The sequence below is a fragment of the Macadamia integrifolia genome, chromosome 9, assembly GCF_013358625.1.
Source record: "Macadamia integrifolia cultivar HAES 741 chromosome 9, SCU_Mint_v3, whole genome shotgun sequence".
Taxonomy (NCBI): Eukaryota; Viridiplantae; Streptophyta; class Magnoliopsida; order Proteales; family Proteaceae; genus Macadamia; species Macadamia integrifolia.
In genome coordinates this window covers 27735679-27755467 of record NC_056565.1, presented here as the reverse complement: position 1 = coordinate 27755467, position 19789 = coordinate 27735679, and the positions used below count along the sequence as shown (strand labels likewise).

The 19789-nt window shown below is 38.6% G+C and overlaps 1 protein-coding gene across 1 annotated transcript; it reads left to right on the top strand.

The window, feature by feature from the left end:
* Nucleotides 1-15: 15 nt before the first annotated feature.
* Nucleotides 16-13970, top strand: LOC122089671 (beta-1,2-xylosyltransferase-like). The gene is given in 5 exon segments (XM_042659375.1): nucleotides 16-66; nucleotides 112-259; nucleotides 262-308; nucleotides 862-1011; nucleotides 12545-13970. Coding segments are annotated over 5 exon segments (1119 nt in total). The 3' UTR covers nucleotides 13268-13970.
* Nucleotides 13971-19789: the final 5819 nt, after the last annotated feature.

The following is a 19789-nucleotide window of genomic DNA, read 5'->3' as shown; positions in this document are numbered from 1 at the left end:
TGGTTTGGACCATTGATGCGGTTCGATTTAAACAACCTCGGAAACCCCCGAAATGGAGAAGAGACGGTGACGGACTGAGCGGGAGGAGGCGTCAAAGTAAATAATGAACAGAAGGAGGGCGTTCCTCTTCAAAATCATCCTTTCGAGGTCGAGGTCTCCCAAGATCAAGGTCGGGGTGGGAACTTAAACGTGGGGAAGCTCGTTAACGATGAGTTCCTTAGTCAGTTTGTACCGAAGGGTCTCATTGACGTTCATACCATGCGGATTCTATTCGATTGGTGAATCCGGATGAGTTCAAGTGCTCACAGGTTAGATTCCAAACCTTGATGCTACTATATTCACATTTTTGTTCGCTCCAATCCCAATTTTGATTTTTGTATTGGTTCAATAGTTTCAACGGGAACTTGGCTTTGCCGTCCCCCCCCCCCCCTCTTTTATTTTTTATATTTTTTGTCTTCCAATTACCGAATCAGTTGAAACCCTTAAGTGGAGAAACCGAGTAGATATTCTGTTTACTTATAAGATAAAATAAATAAGAATCACAGATAAAATAAATAAGAATCACAGGCCTTCCATTTATTCAATCTAGAAATGCATTGTCATACTTATGCTGGACAGCAATTATAGATATCATTTCCAGACTTCCTGAAATAATTGACAGATTTTGTTGATATTGAGTGCAGCTTAATTTTAGAAAGTTATGGTCCTTTTTTTTAATTGATGATTTCCCTACATATTTGTTTACTTCTGCTTGTTATGCAGTATCGGTGTTCTTTTATAACCTTTTTTGTTCTTGGGGAGTGGGGACCTTATTTATGTGTATTTCCTTTCCTTACATTACATTATGAATTATAAATGCAGTGGGTTGAGGATCCAACACTTCTGGTTACACGTTTTGAGTATGCAAACCTTTTCCATGCAGTGACAGACTGGTACAGTGCATATGTTGCTTCAAGAGTTACTGGCTTGCCTAATCGACCTCATTTGGTCTTTGTGGATGGTCATTGCAAGGTAAAAATGCTAGTCTAAGCATATCCATTCGTTACACACTTCGCTGATAATATTATATTAAGGAGAAAAAGTCAAAGTACCCACAATCCATTGCTTGGGGTCGGATTTGGTGTCCACTGTTATTTTGCCAAAGACTTCACCCTTTATAATTGCTACATGTTACATGATTTATCTACTCTTATTTTGCTGATCCTATTTTCTTTTCATTTCAGCTCACTTGTTGTTCTTTCACTTCTTTGTTTTATTTGTAACCATTTCTCTTGTCTCAGATAATTTATTTATGAAGAACAAGATAATCTCATGTGGTAACCTTGGCGTAGGGTTGCAAATTGTATCTCTGTTCGTGCGCTTCTTTTGTTTGTTAAACCAGGGGTCACTATTTGGATACAGAGTATTTAGAATCTCAGTATGCCTTCATTTTCCTTCCTGCATGTGACCAATGTTGTGTTGGTGTATGATGTCTTGTATTCCGTCGCAGTTTAATCCAGGGAGTACTGGTGCAGCACCTAGACAGGCAGGACGGAGGTCCTGTTAGCCGGTTAGCAGGCGTGGGGGTTGCAAGGGGGGCAGGAGGCCCCCTACATAGCAGGGGGTGTAGGGGGGTGCAGCCCCTCGCTCGAATTTTTTATTTGAGGGCAATTGTGTACTTTCTGGATTAGGGTTTTTTTCGCTATATATTTGTAGCGAGGTTTCTTTCTTTGTAATGCAAGCAATACTGAGAGGTGTGAGGACGAGCGCTGTAACTCTATTCTCCATTGATAGTGAAGCAGGATCTCATCTCACCGGGGACGTAGGCAACCTTGCCGAACCTTGTAAAATCCGTGTGCATTGTTTGTTTTGTTTTTCCATTATCTTCCGCATCGTTTTAGGGTTTCGTTTCTATAAATTGGTATTAGAGCTCTAGGTTTCCGTTTTCTAGGGTTTACTATCACGATGGCAGGGAAGGGATCGAATGTCAAGTATGACATCTTGAGGTTTAATGGGAAGAATAATTTCACCCTCTGGCGTCAAAGGATGAAGGATTTTCTGATACAGCAGGGTTTGGCAAAAACGTTGTTGGGGAAGTCGAAGAAACCAGCAAAAATTACTGACGAATATTGGGAAGAGATGGAAGAAAAGGCGGTAAGTGCTATCCGATTAAATCAATCTGATGATGCCCTACAATATGTTGTGGGTATCGAATCTACACCGCAGTTATAGGCAAAACTTGAAAGCATCTACATGACGAAGTCCTTAACGAACAAGTTGTTCATGAAGAAGCAATTGTATTCTCTACAGATGGAGGAAGGTACGGATCTATTAGAGCATCTTAACATGTTCAATCAGATCGTAAGTAAACTTGCAAACCTGGAGGTTAAGATCGAGGACGAAGACAAGGCGTTACTATTGTTGTCGTCGCTCCTAGAATCATATGATCACCTAGTAACGACTCTCTTGTACGGGAAGGAGACCCTTGAGATGGATGAAGTCGCAGCTGCCCTCATGTCCAATGATACAAGGAAGAAGACCAGTAGTACGAAATCTCAAGGAGAAGGCTTTTTCGGAGGTGACAAGGAGCAGGAAAGAGGGAGATCAAATCAAAAGGGATCTGGGAAGAGTCGATCGAAATCAAAAGGGGCAAAGACAAAGGTCTTTTGTTACTATTACAAGAAGGAAGGTCATCTGAAGAGAGAGTGCTTGAAGAGGAAGGCGGACTTAAAGAAGAAAGGTGTAGATAAGGCATCTGAGGAAGCTAGCGTGGCTGACAGTTCAGATGGAGATGATGGAGATGTACTCTCTATATCATCAGGTAAGAATCAACCTTCTGATTCTTGGATTTTAGATTCTGGATGTTCATATCACATGTGTCCACATAAGGATTGGTTTGATACATATCAACCATATAATGGTGGGTCTGTCCTAATGGGGAATGATGCCGTATGCAAGACCATTGGGATAGGCACTATCAAAATCAAGATGTTTGATGGGATAGTAAGAACCTTAGCAGATGTGAGACATGTACCAGAATTAAGGAAAAACTTAATATCTTTGGGGGCACTTGACTCAAATGGCTGCAAGTACATAGCAGAAGGTGGAGTTCTCAAAGTTATTAAGGGTGTAATGGTTGTCATGAAGGGACAGCTAGCAGGAAACCTATACAGATTCATAGGGAGCACAGTTATAGGTGGAGCATCTGTGACTACAGATGCAGTATTTGATACAGATGATACCTATCTGTGGCACATGCGGTTAGGGCATATGGGAGAAAGAGGATTGATGGAGCTTCATAAAAGGAAAATGTTGAAGGGAGTAAAAACTTGTAAACTGAACTTCTGCAAGTATTGTGTGTTCGGAAAACAGTGCAAGGTTAGTTTCAAAACTGCAAAACATAAGAGTAAAGGGGTGCTTGATTATGTACACAGCGATGTATGGGGTCCTTCAACAACAAAATCTAAAGGTGGGGCAGAATACTTCGTGACCTTTGTTGATGATTACTCAAGGAAAGTTTGGATCTACTTCATGAAGCATAAAAGTGAGGTGTTCACTAAATTTAAGGAATGGAAGGCTGAGGTAGAAAGGAAGACAGGAAAGAAAATTAAATACTTGAGAACAAATAATGGAGGAGAGTACACATACAAGCCGTTTCTAGAATTGTGCAAAGCTTAAGGGATTACATGTCACTTCACGGTTCCAAAGACACCACAGCAAAATGGTGTAGCTGAAAGGATGAACAGAACACTTCTAGAAAGAGCTCGGAGTATGAGGCTGAATGCAGGGTTGAGCAAGAAATTTTGGGCAGAAGCAGTGAACATGGCATGTTTCCTCATCAATAGGTCTTCATCAAAGGCAATTGATTGTAAAATTCCTGAAGAGGTATGGACAGGAAAACCAGTAGATTATTCTATTCTAAAAATATTTGGTTGTCCAGCCTATGCGCATGTTGAGAGTGAGCAGCGTTCCAAGTTAGACTCAAAGTCTAAGCAATGTATCTTTCTTGGTTTTAAGAAAGGTGTAAAGGGATTCAAGTTGTGGGATCCAAGTTCACAGAAAGTTGTGGTTAGCAGAGATGTTGTGTTTGATGAGTCTCATATAGTGAAGTCAAATTACAATTCACAAGTAGTTGATGAAAATAAAGAAGGTTCTACTGTGCAGGTGGAGTTAGGTGAGTTAGAAACAACAAGAGAGAATGAGTCATCAAGTGACTTACCAGGACAACAAGAAGCAGTAGAAGTTTTCTATACTGTGGCAAAGGGTAAAGGGAAGCGTACTCACAAAGCACCTATGAGATACGGGTTTGAGGACATGGTTGCCTATACCCTCACTGTAGGTACAGGTGATCCATCTTCCTACCATGATGCTTTGAGTGATGCACAACATGATAAATGGATGACAACTATGATGGAGGAAATGGAATCTCTACAGAAGAACAAGACTTGGGAGATTGTGGAAAAACCCAAGGGAAGAAAAATCATTGGGTGTAAATGGGTCTTTCGTAAGAAAGAGGCAGCATCTGAGAAGGAGCGTGAAAGGTATAAGGCTAGACTTGTAGCCAAGGGCTATGCACAGAAGGAGGGGATAGACTACAATGAAATATTCTCTCCAGTGGTGAAACACACTTCGATCAGGGTACTACTTGCTTTGGTGGCCATATATGATTTAGAGCTTGAACAACTTGATGTGAAAACTGCATTTCTTCATGGTGACTTGGAGGAACAGATTTACATGGAGCAGCCTGAAGGTTTCAAGGTGCAGGGAAAGGAAGACCATGTTTGTCTGCTTAAGAGGTCGCTTTATGGTCTTAAGCAATCTCCTAGGCAGTGGTACAAGCGCTTTGATTCCCACATGATGAAGATTGGCTACACAAGAAGTGAGTATGATAGTTGTGTTTATTATAAAGTGTCAAGTGATAATTCCATTATTTTGTTGATGCTTTATGTTGATGACATGCTCATTGCTGCAAAGAACAAACATGATATAGTCTCTTTGAAGTTTTTGTTGAGTGCTGAATTTGAGATGAAGGATCTTGGTGCCGCTAAGAAGATCCTTGGCATGGAAATCCTTAGAGATAGAAATGCAGGTAAACTTTGGGTAACTCAGAAGAGGTATATTGAAAAGGTGCTAGAGCGTTTCAATATGGAAAAGGCCAAGCCAATTAGCACTCCGTTAGCTGGCCACTTCAAGTTATCTGAAAGGGAATGCCCTACAACACATGAGGAGGTGGAGCAGATGTCTCAAGTCCCTTATGCTAGCGCAGTTGGGAGTCTCATGTATGCTATGGTTTGTAGCAGGCCGGATTTGTCTCATGCAGTCAGTGTTGTTAGCAGATACATGAGTAATCCAGGGAAGGAGCATTGGAATGCAATTAAGTGGATCTTCAGATATTTGAGCAAGACTAAAGATATAGGTGTTATGTTCAGTGGCAAGGGAAGTTCTACAGAATTGGCAGGTTATGTTGATTCTGACTATGCTGGTGATTTAGACAAGAGGAGGTCTACTACAGGGTATGTGTTTACATTAGCTGGTGGACCTATATCATGGAGGGCGATGCTTCAGTCTACAATTGCATTGTCCACTACAGAGGCAGAGTACATGGCAGCAGTTGAGGCTGCCAAGGAAGGAGTCTGGTTGGCTGGACTGGTTCGTGAGTTGGGGCTGGAGCAAGGAGGTACAGTGTTACACTGTGACAGTCAGAGTGTCATACACCTTGCAAAGAATCAGGTGTTTCATGCAAGGACAAAGCATATTGATGTGAGATTTCACAAGATCAGGGAGCTTGTGTCAGAAGGCAGTATTCACTTGAGAAAAATTCATTCAGATCTCAGTCCTGCAGATATGTTTACAAAGCCAGTTACTACAGAGAAGTTCGAGTCCTGTTTGGACTTGATTAATATTACTCATTATTGAAGATGAGGGACACACCAAACAGGTGCGGGTTTGTGCCTCTAATGAGGTACAATGATGAAGACGTCTACAAGTTATCTTTACAGGAGGCTCGACAGAATTCAAGCCAAGGTGGAGATTGTTGGTGTATGATGTCTTGTATTCCGTCGTAGTTTAATCCAGGGAGTACTGGTGTAGCATCTAGACAGGCAGGACGGTGGTCCTGCTAGCCGGTTAGCGGGCCGTGGGGGTTGCAAGGGGGGCAGGAGGCCCCCCTGCATAGCAGGGGGTGTAGGGGGGTGCAGCCCCTCGCTCGAATTTTTTATTTGAGGGCAATTGTGTACTTTCCCGATTAGGGTTTTTTTCGCTATATATTTGTAGCGAGGTTTCTTTCTCTGTAATGCAAGCAATACGGAGAGGTGTGAGGACGAGCGCTGTAACCCTATTCTCCATTGATAGTGAAGCAGGATCTCATCTCACCGGGGACGTAGGCAATTTTGCCGAACCTCGTAAAATCCGTGTACATTGTTTGTTTTGTTTTTCCATTATCTTCTGCATCGTTTTAGGGTTGCGTTTCTACATGTTGTGCCATTCATTAGTATTTTGTCCAACATGATACTCACTTAAAGCCACTCAATTCATTTTGTTGTTAATCTTTGTGATGAAGGTCTCATTATGTTGGCCAATCAGCTTCCTCTCATTGATTAAATATCCCTTCTGAAATACTCCTATTTGGTATCAGGCAGTCTAGAGTGAGATTTATAATACGTCTTGCTCCCAACCGACGGCCATGCTTCAAAATGAGCTTGAAAGCAAAGAATCACCGTCTTGAGCGAGACGTGCGAAAGCCGTTGCTTGTTGATGAATTCTGCGTCAGTCTTCCTTTTGTCTTGTTTTATGTCACATAAACCAAGACTTGATCTATTGGATTGTCCAGAGAATTTTTTTGAATGACTAAATCCTTTTAACCCTTGTGTTAGTTCTTTCATATTACTTTCCTAGACAATTAACACTTGGTTGTAAAACACAGAAGGAAGAAAAGAAGCCCCTCTTGTGTTACCCAGAAACTTCCACCCTAGTACATGTAAGATCATTTTAACGAGGCAAAAAATGATATCAAACTAAAAAAAAAAAGCCTCTAGCATAGAAGCAGGATGGGAATGTTGGCAGAAACCCAATCGCACAGTGGAAGGAATCGGATTGGGATCTCTTGCATTCTTAATCACTGTACAAAAATTAATAACATGGGAATGAAATGGTTTACCTTAAAACCGCAATTGAAGTTCCTCCTCCAGATAATAGTTCGTCCACACTTGATCAACCGTAGTGATCGATCTCAACACTTTGAAACTATGATCCACGTTCAATTGGAGAAGAACAATCCACCATTAAAGTTTTCTCCTTCACACACACTCACAATGGAGAGAAGGGACGGAGAGAGAAAACATGGTAGAGAAGAGAGGAAGTTCTAAAAAACTAAATCTCTTTCTCCCTTGTCCCTTATATAACAAAACTTGTTTTAGGGTTTTCTCTTTTGGTCAAATCTTTGTTTCCTAAATAAAGAAAGCCAAATCTTGGTGGTAGAGAACAGTTTCCAAATTGAATAGCTACTTTGTTTCTAAAGTGGGAAGAGGTAGAATCTAAAAGGGATTGTTAGCTTTCTTATTATGGGTGACAAATATATTCAAATTATATTTTATCCACTACCATAAATAAAAAGATAATTAACCATTTAATATTCCCAAATCTTGTCATACAATATTAACTCTTTAATTTGCACATAAGACCTTCCACTTTTCCAATATCCCATAATGAGCTATAGGGCATGTAATTTAATACTGCCTAACCCCAACTCATTGTACATGTCTGTTTCAGAGATTCTGTGAACATGATCGGACGTCGAAAAAAAAATATTTCAAATAAAATTTAATAAATAAAATATTATTTTTCTATTAAAAATAATTTTGTAAACAATTTACAAAAATGACACTAGTACCACATTTCTGTCCGATCAAGTACAGACATTCTCTCTCCTTGATATTCCCCAATTAAGGGTAGTGGATCCCATGTTAACGATAGTTTTCATTAACAATGTGGGACCACGTGTCCAGCATACTGATATATAGTCTGTTGGACGTAAATCATTGGTTTACCAAAACACGTGATACAACACTGCAACAAATAGGATCTCTCAGGTTAAAGGTCAGGTGACGGGTACGAATCTCGTCCTCACACAACTGCCAGTAATATATGCGAGATTCTTACTAGATTCTTTTCTACACACACAGTATGTGTACTAACATTTATGTATCGGAATCACATCCCTGGTGATATACAATGTAACGACCATGTGAACAGGATGTCCGGTCCTATCCCTAGCTGAGAACAATTTTGGGTGAAAAACCATGGAACAACTTACAAGCCCAATAAATAAATGACATGCATAAATGAAATTAAACAATCTTATTAATAAACCGGGTTTGATGGACGTAGATATCCAACTGGGAATAATTGTAGATAAAAAAGATTTAAAAAATGATGCTATAGATGTTAAAAAAGGTGGAGATATGATAAAATCCATCAAACTTTTGTCAGGAAAAGAGTTTTACTCAATATAAGTAGTGCTTACGCACACCAAATTGGCCCAAATAGGATTGTATGAAGATATTAAGAAACAATTTTCGGAACACATGGATAGATTAGTTCATGGAATTAGTCAAAGAGAAAAGGTTATTAGGAAATCTAAATGGACAAGCTGGAAGAGATAGTAGATGTTAAGAACAATTCATGGGAATGAGGAGGGGACTTCATTTTTTAGAATTTGTTGTGGCTTATGATTTATCAATAGTAAACACATGGTTGAAAAGAGAGAACATTTCAACCATACAGGGGGTAGTCGAGTTGGCAAGGGACCTTCGCCTCAGGAAGCGTGTGGTTCGGAGTTCGACTTCTCTTACTTCCTTACGGCCACTTACATGGGGATGTTTAGTGCTCTTAACTGCTTTCCGTGAAAGTTGAATGGTTCTCATTTAATCCCGGCATGACCCAATCCATGCGGTTGTGGGATCAATATGGGCTTGTAGGACTTGTCAGGTCGAAGGCCTGGATACCCATCGTTAGGGGAAACAAGAGAAAGAAAAAAAAGGAAAAGAGAGAACATTTAGTAACTTTCAAAGTTAATTTGGTGATTTATGAGCGACTAATGACAATTTCGTCTCAAGATTTGTGGTGGATATGTTTTCAAAGACCAATCAGATTATTTTTGAGTCAGTGGATGATGTATTCGTTGAATTCTCTGTTTCTCATTATTATAGTGGTTCTTTTTTGTGAAATGTTTGACTCTTCTCAATGCATCATTAAATTGGATCGATGTTGGTTGGAACAATGAGATAGAATCCTTGATCGTGAAAAAAATTTGTATACAATTAAGCTTTTCCACGTGCGTCAAAAATTTGTTCTTCATGGATCGACTGACTCAAAAAAAGTGGTACCAATAGTGCAGCCAGAGGATGAGCCTAATGGATCAACACAAGAGGAAGATCGTGTGTATGTGGAACCAGTAATGGCACTAGAAAATGAGAAGTTCTTGGATTAAGAAATCATGGGCATACTACAGTGCCAAATATTCCCCATTATGAGTTTGTTCTCCCCTGTGATTTTCCAGACTTGAATGCACCTCCGATGCTTCATATCTTAGATTTTATTAGCGTTGTAGATGAGGAGCAATTCACTCCCGCTCATGAGATTTTATTGTTATTCCCCTTCTACAAAGTTGTGGACGAGTTTTTCTCAATATTTGGGGAGTTGATGATCCAAACCCATCTGGGTATCCTAACAAAGATGAACCAGATCCATATTTGAGTTCTTGGGTTTCTAATAGGATTTTAGGAAGCTTTATTTATTTAGGAGTATTATGTAATCTATTTTAAGTAGGACTTAGAGTAGGATTAGAATCGGTTTACTAGTTTCTTAATTTGAGTTTATTCCTTAGTCGAATAGGTTTCTTTTTGGTTTCTATTTTGAGACGGTTTTTTGTCTCCTATAAGTATTTAACTGGTGGACACATTTTTAGATAGATTGAAAGATGAATTAAGTTGAGTGTTTGTGAAGCCTGCTGGCGTGTGTGCGATTCTTCTTCCTCCCCCCTTTCTTTGTGCGACTCTTCTCCCTCCCCTGCAACTCTGAGTTCTCTCAGGGAATTCTTCCCTTCCCTTACCACCCTCCATCATAAGCCTTAATATGAAATGTGAGAGAGAAATTAAACCTCGCCCAAGGCAATGAACTAATATTTTGGATAACCAATTTGGTTTTATGCTAGGAAGATCAACCACATAAGTTATTTATGAATGTTTAAGATCTCGATCTCACCCCTAGTCTCGCTAAACCAAAAGAGAGATTTGGCAAGATCTCATCTAGATCTTGTATTTTTTCCTGGTCAACTCGATGATAGGTCTCGGTGGCCATATGGTCTTTGTAGCCAACTGAAACTTGCCATTACCTTATTTTAGGTCTTTTAAACGCTATGGAAATATCAGTTTTTTAAAAAATCAAACCCAAAATGGTACTTTGACTTCGTACCTTATGTAAGTAGTCTTTGAACCCTTCACCCCAGGCCATTCCATAATAAAAACAAACGACTATTGACCATGTTTCCATGGAAAAATGTTTTAAGAACTTGTTTTTACCTAAAATTGTCCTTGAGAAGAAAAGTATCTCCAAAGGTCGATGCTGAAATGATAATATCCAATCTCCAAGTGTTGAAGTTGTTGATCTACATTGTAGAGGAGATATTTGGCAAGAAAAACCACCAAAAGCTCACTTTTTCTTCATAGCAAGGCGAGATAGGTGAGAGATGTTGAGTTATGTCGCGTTGGGTCAAGTTGAGGGTCGAAATTATGTATATAACCCCTGTGATTTGGTCTCGAGTCGAGTTGAGACCGAGATATTCACCGTGGTCTTGACCGAGATATTGTACATTTTATATATTGCCTCTCACCTCGTCTCGCCATTTTCAAATAGCGAGATAGTAGCGAGGTCTTGGCCTGAGTTTTTAAACCATGCTATTTATTTGCTTAGAGGATTAATGGAAAGTTTTAGAGAATGTAAGAAGGATCGCCATATGGTCTTTATTAACTTAGAAAAAACTTAAGATAGAGTCCCTTGGGAGTTAATTTGGCAAGTGTTAGAGAAGAAAAGTATTTTGAGTAAATATATGGACATGGTTAAAGATATATGTAATGCTATAGTGACTAGTGTAGGTACTATAGGGGGTGGGCGGGTGGGTTTGAATTCCCAATTAGAATTGGATTATATCAAAGGTCAGCTTTATGCCCGTATTTGTTTATGTTTATCATAGATGAGCTTACTAGAGACATTCAAGACCAGATCCCTTGATGGATGCATTTTTATGCTGATATTGTTTTAGTGGATGAAAGTAACTACGAAGTTGGAATTATGGAGATCAACCTTGGAATCAAAAGGCTTTAAACAAGTAGAACAAAAATGGAGGATATAGTGTGTAACTTTAATACTAGTAGGATTGAAAAGGAGGTGATGAAAACTGATGATAGAGATATACCTTAAGTGAAAATTTTAGTTACTCAAGTTCAATCATAAATAAAGAAGGAGATATAAAGAGTAATGTTGCGCAAAGAATTACAACACGGTTGATAAAGTGGACGGGTACGTTGGGATTGTTGTGCGATTGGCATATTCATTTAAAAGAGAAAGGAAAATTATGGGACAGTTATACGACCAGCAATGATGTATGAAGTTGAGTGTTGGCCAAGGAAAATACAACTTATAAACAAACTAGGTGTAGTTGAAATGAGGATGTTGAGGTGGATGAGTGATAAAACTAGAAAATATAAAATAAGGAATGAACAAATTAGAGTTAATTTAGGAGTAGCTTCAACATATGATAAGTTATGAGGAAGTTATTTGAGGTGGTATGGACATGTGCAATGGAGGCCTTTGAATGCTCTATTATGGAGGGTGATTTGATTCAGATTGAAGGAACTAAAAGAGCCAAAGATAGGCTTAAAATGACTCTAGGAGAAGTGAGGAAAGGCACGCATAGCTTAGGACTTGTAAGAAGTAAGGTTCTGAAGAGAGCTGAATGAAGGAAAGATTTTTTTTTTTTTTTAAATTTAAATCAGCTTAACCTGCTCTTGTGGTGGCAAAGCCTGCCTCTTGTTGTATTGGGACTCTCCCTCTTTCCCACTAATAAAACCTCAGTTTTTTTTTTTTCTTGTTTCGAACAATCTCTTTAGTTTTCTTTGGATGAGTTTCGGTTAAATTCCAGTTGACTCCAATTCAGTCTTCAAGATTAGGAATCTCATGGTTGCAACACACCCCATCAAGTAAGTCATTTTACTAACAATGCTTAGAACCCCTAGCACCACAGCTTGCTAGGTGAAGCTGATGTTCAGTCTAAGAATCCTTGGGCATACACATTAATATTAATAGGCAAAGCTGTAACTTGAAAGCTCCATCAGTTAAGGTATCCTATTGTTCTGCTTGGGGATCTATTAAATATTCACTCCGTACATTAAAAGTATCCATGAACCTGTTCCACTTAATGTACCTTGTTCCTAGCACCTGCAATTTAAATATGGTATCAGCACTAACTCTATGAATTGTTTATTCCTGACCTCTCCTATTTTGTTTCCAGACGCCACTGGAAGAAACTTGGAAAGCCCTTTTTACAAGCCTGAAATATGCTAAAAACTTCAGTGGTCCAGTTTGTTTCCGCCATGCCATTCTCTCACCATTGGGTTATGAGACAGCTCTTTTTAAGGGTTTGACAGATAATATTTACTGTAAGGGAGCAACTGCACATGATCTATGGCAGAATCCTAACAACCAAAAGACTGCACGATTATCTGAGTTCGGAGAGATGATACAAGCAGCTTTTGGTTTTCCTGTCAACAGAAACCAACGTCGAAAACTGGTATCAGGTCATAACATTTTATTTGTGCGACGTGAGGACTATTTAGCTCACCCACGTCATCGTGGCAAAGTTGAATCGAGGCTGAGCAATGAAGAGGAAGTGTTTGAGGCTCTGAAGATTTGGGCTGCTAATCATTTGAAATGCAAAGTGAACCTTATCAATGGATTATTTGCACACATGCCCATGAAAGAACAAATCCGTGCCATTCGGGATGCTTCGGTCATAATTGGGGCACATGGGGCAGGTCTTACTCATACCATTGCTGCTTCACCAAATACAGTGGTTCTTGAGATAATAAGCAAGGAGTACAGGCGCCCACATTTTGCATTGATCTCACAGTGGAGGGGACTGGAGTATTATGCTATTAATCTGGATGAATCATATGCAGAGCCAGAAGTAGTTACCAAGAAGGTGAGCAGCATAATGAGAAGTCTCGGCTGCTAGAACTTGGTTTTGTAGGTTTAGATCCATCCCTTGTTATTTTGCAATTCAAAGATGTGACGAGAGAAATCAAGCAAAATCCAGCTGTTTTCTGGTTGGAATCTTCTGTTTCACATGGACTTCCTTATTCTTGGATTTAGTCTCTCATTGGTCAGAGTAACCACCAGCTCAGCTCTCAGAAAGAACTCAGTTGTGGAAATGATGAAGCTATTTATTTAATTCTTTCTTTATTGAAACTTTCAGCCTGCAGTGGCTATTCAAGTTCAACTCTCATACAAGATCTCAAGTATCAGACAGAAGAAGGGAAATTTATGTTCCAAGGAGTTCACTTCCCAAGCTCCATCCATTGTATAGTGAATTGTGGAGCTGCATTTATGATTTAGTCCATGTATTCTACAGTGGGAATTGGCCCTTTGGTCCAAAGAGGTTGTAGTCGGAGGTAGATGATTTGGTTATATGAATGCTTCTTTGCAGTTTCACTGGAGATTGTCATCTTCATTGGCTGAGTACTTCAGGTGGAGCAAGTTGGTTGCAAATCCCAATACTTTTTTTTTTTTTGGTTACTATTCAATTACTAACTGCTGGAAAGAGAAAATATTTGGGCGTTGGTTTCTTTCTGATGCTTTGCTATCACTGATTTAAATAGAAGTTTGGTATGTACAGTAGAATTTTGCATTTAACATGATTTTTATTTAGATTGGTTGCACCTTGAACTTTTATATATCTATTTCTTCTAGCTACCCTGTGGGAAATTTGTTTGTATATGCATGTCAATATTTCAAATGGCACAACGATCAAATATTTGCATCAAGACATTGAACTATTGAAGGCAATGTCTCTACAGTCAAGAGACATCCCTTTTGCTCTGTTGATAAATACTGTGATCTATTGGAGGTGTTGTTTGAGATGCTCAGAAAGGAGGAGGAATCCAACTTCATTAAAAAAAATTGCTGCATGATGTCAAGAATCCATTTGAAGATGAAGACGATGGGTTTGGAGAGTAAGAGATTCTATGGATCTTACTGGTCGTGCTCTTTCTCCTAATCCTTTCCTGAGTTTCTGCTTATCCTTTGTTCGTCGTTTGGTTTCCATTACTTCGAAGATGCTTCTATGAAGATGAAGATGATGGGTTTGGAAAGTAGAGGATCCAATGTCCTCACTGGCCATGCTCATTCTCCTATTCCCTTCCTGAACTTCTTATCCTCTGTTCTTGGTTTCGTTTCTGCTACTTGGTTTTTGCTACTTTCAAGATGTTTCCCTCCAATAAAATCCATTGGGCAGATTCTGAGAGTTAAAAGACGAAATTAAATTAACCATTTGTGCTTCTTTGTTGAATTACAGAAGCCCTAGCTCATCACAGAATAGACTCTCAATTCCAAGTTGTTGCTAGAGCTGCACAACACATGCAGACATCTATCCCCAGGGATGCACCTTGTTTGATGTTCATCCCTAATGGTTTCATTATCCACAGGAAGTTTATATACACTGTACAAGTATCAGTTATTTACAGTTACAGTTACAGGGACAGTTGGTGTGGTTTTGAAGATTACATGATCACTTTTTCAACTTTCTTCAAATATTAGGCAAATGTCAACCCCTCTTGCCAACATGTCTGAATTCAAAGCCTCAAGCAAATCAAAACCAAGCTGCTGCTGGTCTCTCAGGGTTCGAAAATTTTCACTGTTAGGGTGCTCACTGGAGCCTCAAAAGAGATCTAAAATAGAGAACGATAACTAGGTTTTAAACTCAGGATCGGGATCCGGTTCGATCCAAGTCAAATCCTTTCCAGATTGATCGATGTGGAATCAGAAAGAATTGGCCCAAATATACTTTTAACCCTAGTTTTTGGAAAGGGATCAACTGAGTCGGATCGGGCAACCTGATCCTGAGTTTTGAAACCCTGTAGGCAAAGGAGGGGTGGAGTAGTAGATGTGTGGCCTAGCATGAGAGTCTTGAAAGTGGAACGGCCCTTGGTTTCGCAGGGTGCATGGCCAAGTGGGCGCCTAACAGGCGTAGGAGATGGATGATGGGTAACAGAGCCCACAGCCCCTCAAAACTGTAGTGGAAGTCAGTGGTTGTGGAAATAAAGAGGAGACGGTGAAACGTTAGATAAGAAAAGTTTGTTTACGTGACTAGGTCCCTCCTTACTCATAAAGTGGTCTACACCATGGATCCACTAAGGGTCACATTCTTCCCTTCTCCCTTCCACCTTCCACCTTCCACCTTCCACCTTCCACCTTTCCCCTTTCCCCTTTCCCCCCTTTCCCCTTTCCCCCCTTTCCCCTTTCCCCTTTTCCCTTTCCCCTATCTATCCTTTTCATTTTGAATGTGACAGACTTAATGGAAAGTCCAAAGGGTCACATTCTATGCAGTTATTCAACAAAGATGGCAGCTACATACCTTCTTCATCAACATAGCATTAACCCATTCTCTACACAAGCCTTTAAGCTTTTGGAGAACACTTAGAAAACTTCTCATCCATCCTAAATTTAAAATCTTTTCTGGAAAGTACTTCATAATGGGTTATCCATTAGGACATAACTAAGCCACTACCTTACTTTAAATCCTACTTTTGGCATGTTTTGTTCTCTTGTTCTTTCTCTAAAAGTTAAGGACTGAGAGAATCCAAGCCTTTGATTTTGTTCATTATTTTATTGACCTCATACATGAGTGCCTCACTAGGAAAGATTGAACTGAATATTTACATGTCGACCTTTTCTATTAATGTTTATTTTATATTGCATGCTAGGAATGCAAATATTTTTTAATCTCAAAAACCAACTCTAATGGCATTATGATAAGTAGTTCTAGATGGGTTTCTGGTCTTCATATTCTATCCTTATCAGCCAATGGATCTTTATGTTGAGCCCATAACACTCCAATGCTCATCATATCTGCATAAAGTTTTAACTCAACTTCTAAGAAGCAGGATGGGCTTATGTCTTTTTTTATAAAAACAAAATAATTGACACTTGTGTAGACTTTGGGGTTGCAAGAAGTCCACAAGAAGCCGAGGCAAGACGAATTCATCAACAAGAAATCAACAGGTCAATGTTGATGAGAAGAGAATCCATAGAAACATGGACAGACTGCAGAGCTGATGAGATGGTTTTCAAGGGAAGGCCATGATTAATATTGGCCTTGGGAACTATTTTCCTTTCTTTTGGATGCATTTTCATCTTTAGAACAATTTAAACATGTGACACATTCATCCAAAATTTCAAATTCACCCGAAAAAAAAAAAAAAAAAACATATGACACTTGTAAAGTAGGATAGATCTCTTATTAGAATGGTTCATTAACTAATCTAATTATGCCAAGTCAGCCAAGATGAATAAATATAGTGAAACTGTAACAGAGCATGTTGAATAATATGTTTTGATGTTTTCAATTTACTTCTATTTTCATAGCAAAAAATGATAATTTGCAGGATTGGAATACATATTGTTAGAACATGGATGTTGAAAGATGTAACATAGGAAATTGAAATGAAGGGAAGTGAAAAATTTCAAGCCTAAAAATGAAACTTTTGTAATGATTAACTGACGTGATTGTATAAATAACCATTTAAATTTCTTACCATATTTAGTAACTATACTTTTAGATGTAGTTTTTTTATTTTACTTCTCAAACCCAAGGGATGTAGATGCAAAGTAAAGTGAAAATAATCAAATATGGAATGATTTGAAGTTAGTCACAAGTGACAATTATGTAGGGTAACGATTACAAAAGTTTCTTTATTAAGTTTGAAATTTTCATTTTCCCTTCAATTTTCCTTACAATCAGATGGAGCATTTGAGGGAAAAATGCATCATATGAAATAATATTGCATGGTATTAGCAGTGATTTCCCATTGATTGTGACTTATGCCTAAATTTTCTTTCTAATAGTGTGTATTTTGATCATTAAAAAAAGGGAAATTGTTTATTAAAATCTTGCAATCAGATGGAGCCTTTTGTAGGGAATAATGTGTATTTTGAAATTGAGTTGTTTGTTGTTCTGGTTTGGTTTTATAAAAATCTTTAATATTGGTTTGCATGGTTTCGATTTGGCCAAACAAGAATTCGGAATTGATCAAACAAACCTGAACCGAAAACTCGATAAACAATTGATAAAACAATAGTTTTATAATATATTTATTTAAATAATTAATCATTGGGTAACGAACTTAGTTTAAGGTGATAATGAAGTTTATATAAATTATGGCAAGAGAATGCTACCTCCTGACGCAAGTACATCTCAGCGGGCGCTGCCAATGTGCGAGCATCCTCAGTGCAAGGTAACACGATTTTTGACATCCACTATGTCTAATTGTTTACGTCAAGAGATATTGTTCTTTCTTCCATAAATTATATTCATATTGATAATCGACAAAAGACTGATGATAGACCAATAACTATAACCAAACCAGACCGCCAGCTAATTGCCATCAATTTGGATTTTAAGAACTGATTAGTTAAATGGTTGGTTTTGGTCCAGACCAATATGTGCCAAGTGGCTAGTCAGCTCACAAAAACCAATTGATTGACACCCATATTTGGCAACCCAAACCTTCAAATTTCGGTCTCCGTGGCATGTGATGTGATGTGACAATTTCCAACCATGGGGCAAAAAGGGTCCAGCTTGGATTGGTTCTAGGTAAATTTTAAAGTCAATCTTATGAGAAAAATTTGTGGTGTATTGCTAATTTGTATTTGCAAGTGTTCTTATTCTTGAGTCTTGGTTATGCTTTTTGATGTTATTTTATCATTATGTATAAACTTTGTCCATTGCAACCTCAAACGATAGGGGGAGAAAGAGGTGGGGAGAAGGGAGAGGGGGGAGGGGGTTCATCAGAATCATCCGACCATTCAATCGTCGATGAATGAAAACATTGTCCAATACTGACTAGATTAAAATTTTGTTAGTAGATAGCGAATTGGAGGGTTTATTTGTAACTAAAATTGGATGCCAAGTGGATAATTACATGGAGAAAAAAAATGTTACTAGATTCTAGTGAAATTGCATTTGGTGGGTATTGTTTTCAAGGGAAGGTGTTTGTTGCAAGGTTATGTAGCATTGCGTGGGGGTTAATGGGAGCACATAGACATGCATCCAAGGAGAGGGATAAGGTGTTCATTTCATTAATCCATATGAGAGGATGTATAGGGCGTTGCTGGATAGGATTTTTTTATCTTTTCTCAATTTTAAAATTTATGAAAAAAGTCTTTCAAGCTATCAGGTACACTACCACCTCTCTCTCTCTCTCTCTCTCTCTCTCTCTCTCCATTGCATGAAATAACCTTGTCGCCCTCATATATAAGAAAGTGTTTCATTGCACCTCATGGTCTGCTCTTCTATGCCATTAACCCAAAGAACCCTCTCCCTGAACTTATATTTAACCACTTTTTTCGTTTGTTGTAGATTTAGTTTCTAAAAAAATAAAAAGATTTAATTTTGCACATGAGCACCCTTTTTCATATGTTAGGTAATAAATTGTAATTTTCCATTTGTAAAGTCATTGTCATGCCCACCCATGTCCATAGAATTATTGCTTGTAAATAGAAAAGAAAAGTGGAGCTAACGCTTGTGGTAGGAATTTCTCCATATACCCCAGTCGAGGGATGGCTCTCTGTTCCTTGGGTTTTATGCAGAGGAGTCGTATCCCAATTTAAATACCAACAATAACTATATGGCATATCAAATAGTTTTAAATTTGAGGGATTGGTATTTTTAAACCCATTGAAATTTGCTGCATGGTAAACATAACTTCTAAAATTCAGTCTATGAGAAATTGAATAGTGTTTGTTGGAATACCATAGGCATGCATAGACATATATAAGATGCATGATAAATGATCATACATTAGAGAGTTTTTAATTGAAAGGAAAAGGAAGCATGCGCCCCTTTAGCTGGGAAAACGCTGAGTTATTGTTTGTTTGTTTTGGAAAGGAAGCATATGCAGCCCTTGTGTATTTTTTTTTTTTTTTTTGGTAGAATGTTGATAGAATCCTTGAGTAGAGTCTGATATACCTTCTCATATAATAAACAATAGGGCTCAAATTAACATTTTCTCTCCTATTATGACCATATGGGTCTCATGTGGACTGGATATGAATGATATAACTTTAAGAAAATTACATTGCCACCCCTGAACTTTGATCATAAATCAACGCCCTCCCCTATGTTTTCAAGACTGACACGAACACCCCCTGCAGGTTTGAAAAATAACAAATACACCTACACCATTAGTCTACCCTGTTAAGTGATGATATGATAGTTAGTTATTTTCATAAATGACCAAAATACCCCCCTTCATTAAGGTTCTGCTAGAAAAGAACAAAGACCAACAATTTAAGTTTGAAACCGCGGCAACATCCGCATCCTACAACTCACCCTCATATTTCTCCCATTTTTTTCTCTCCTCCGGTTGCCACGAGATTTAACTCCCTCACCTTACTGCTAATTTGGTCAGCAAGATCACAGTTGGAGCGGACATTAGAGAGCACATGATCGGAATCTACATTAAGGATTCCAGAACTTCGA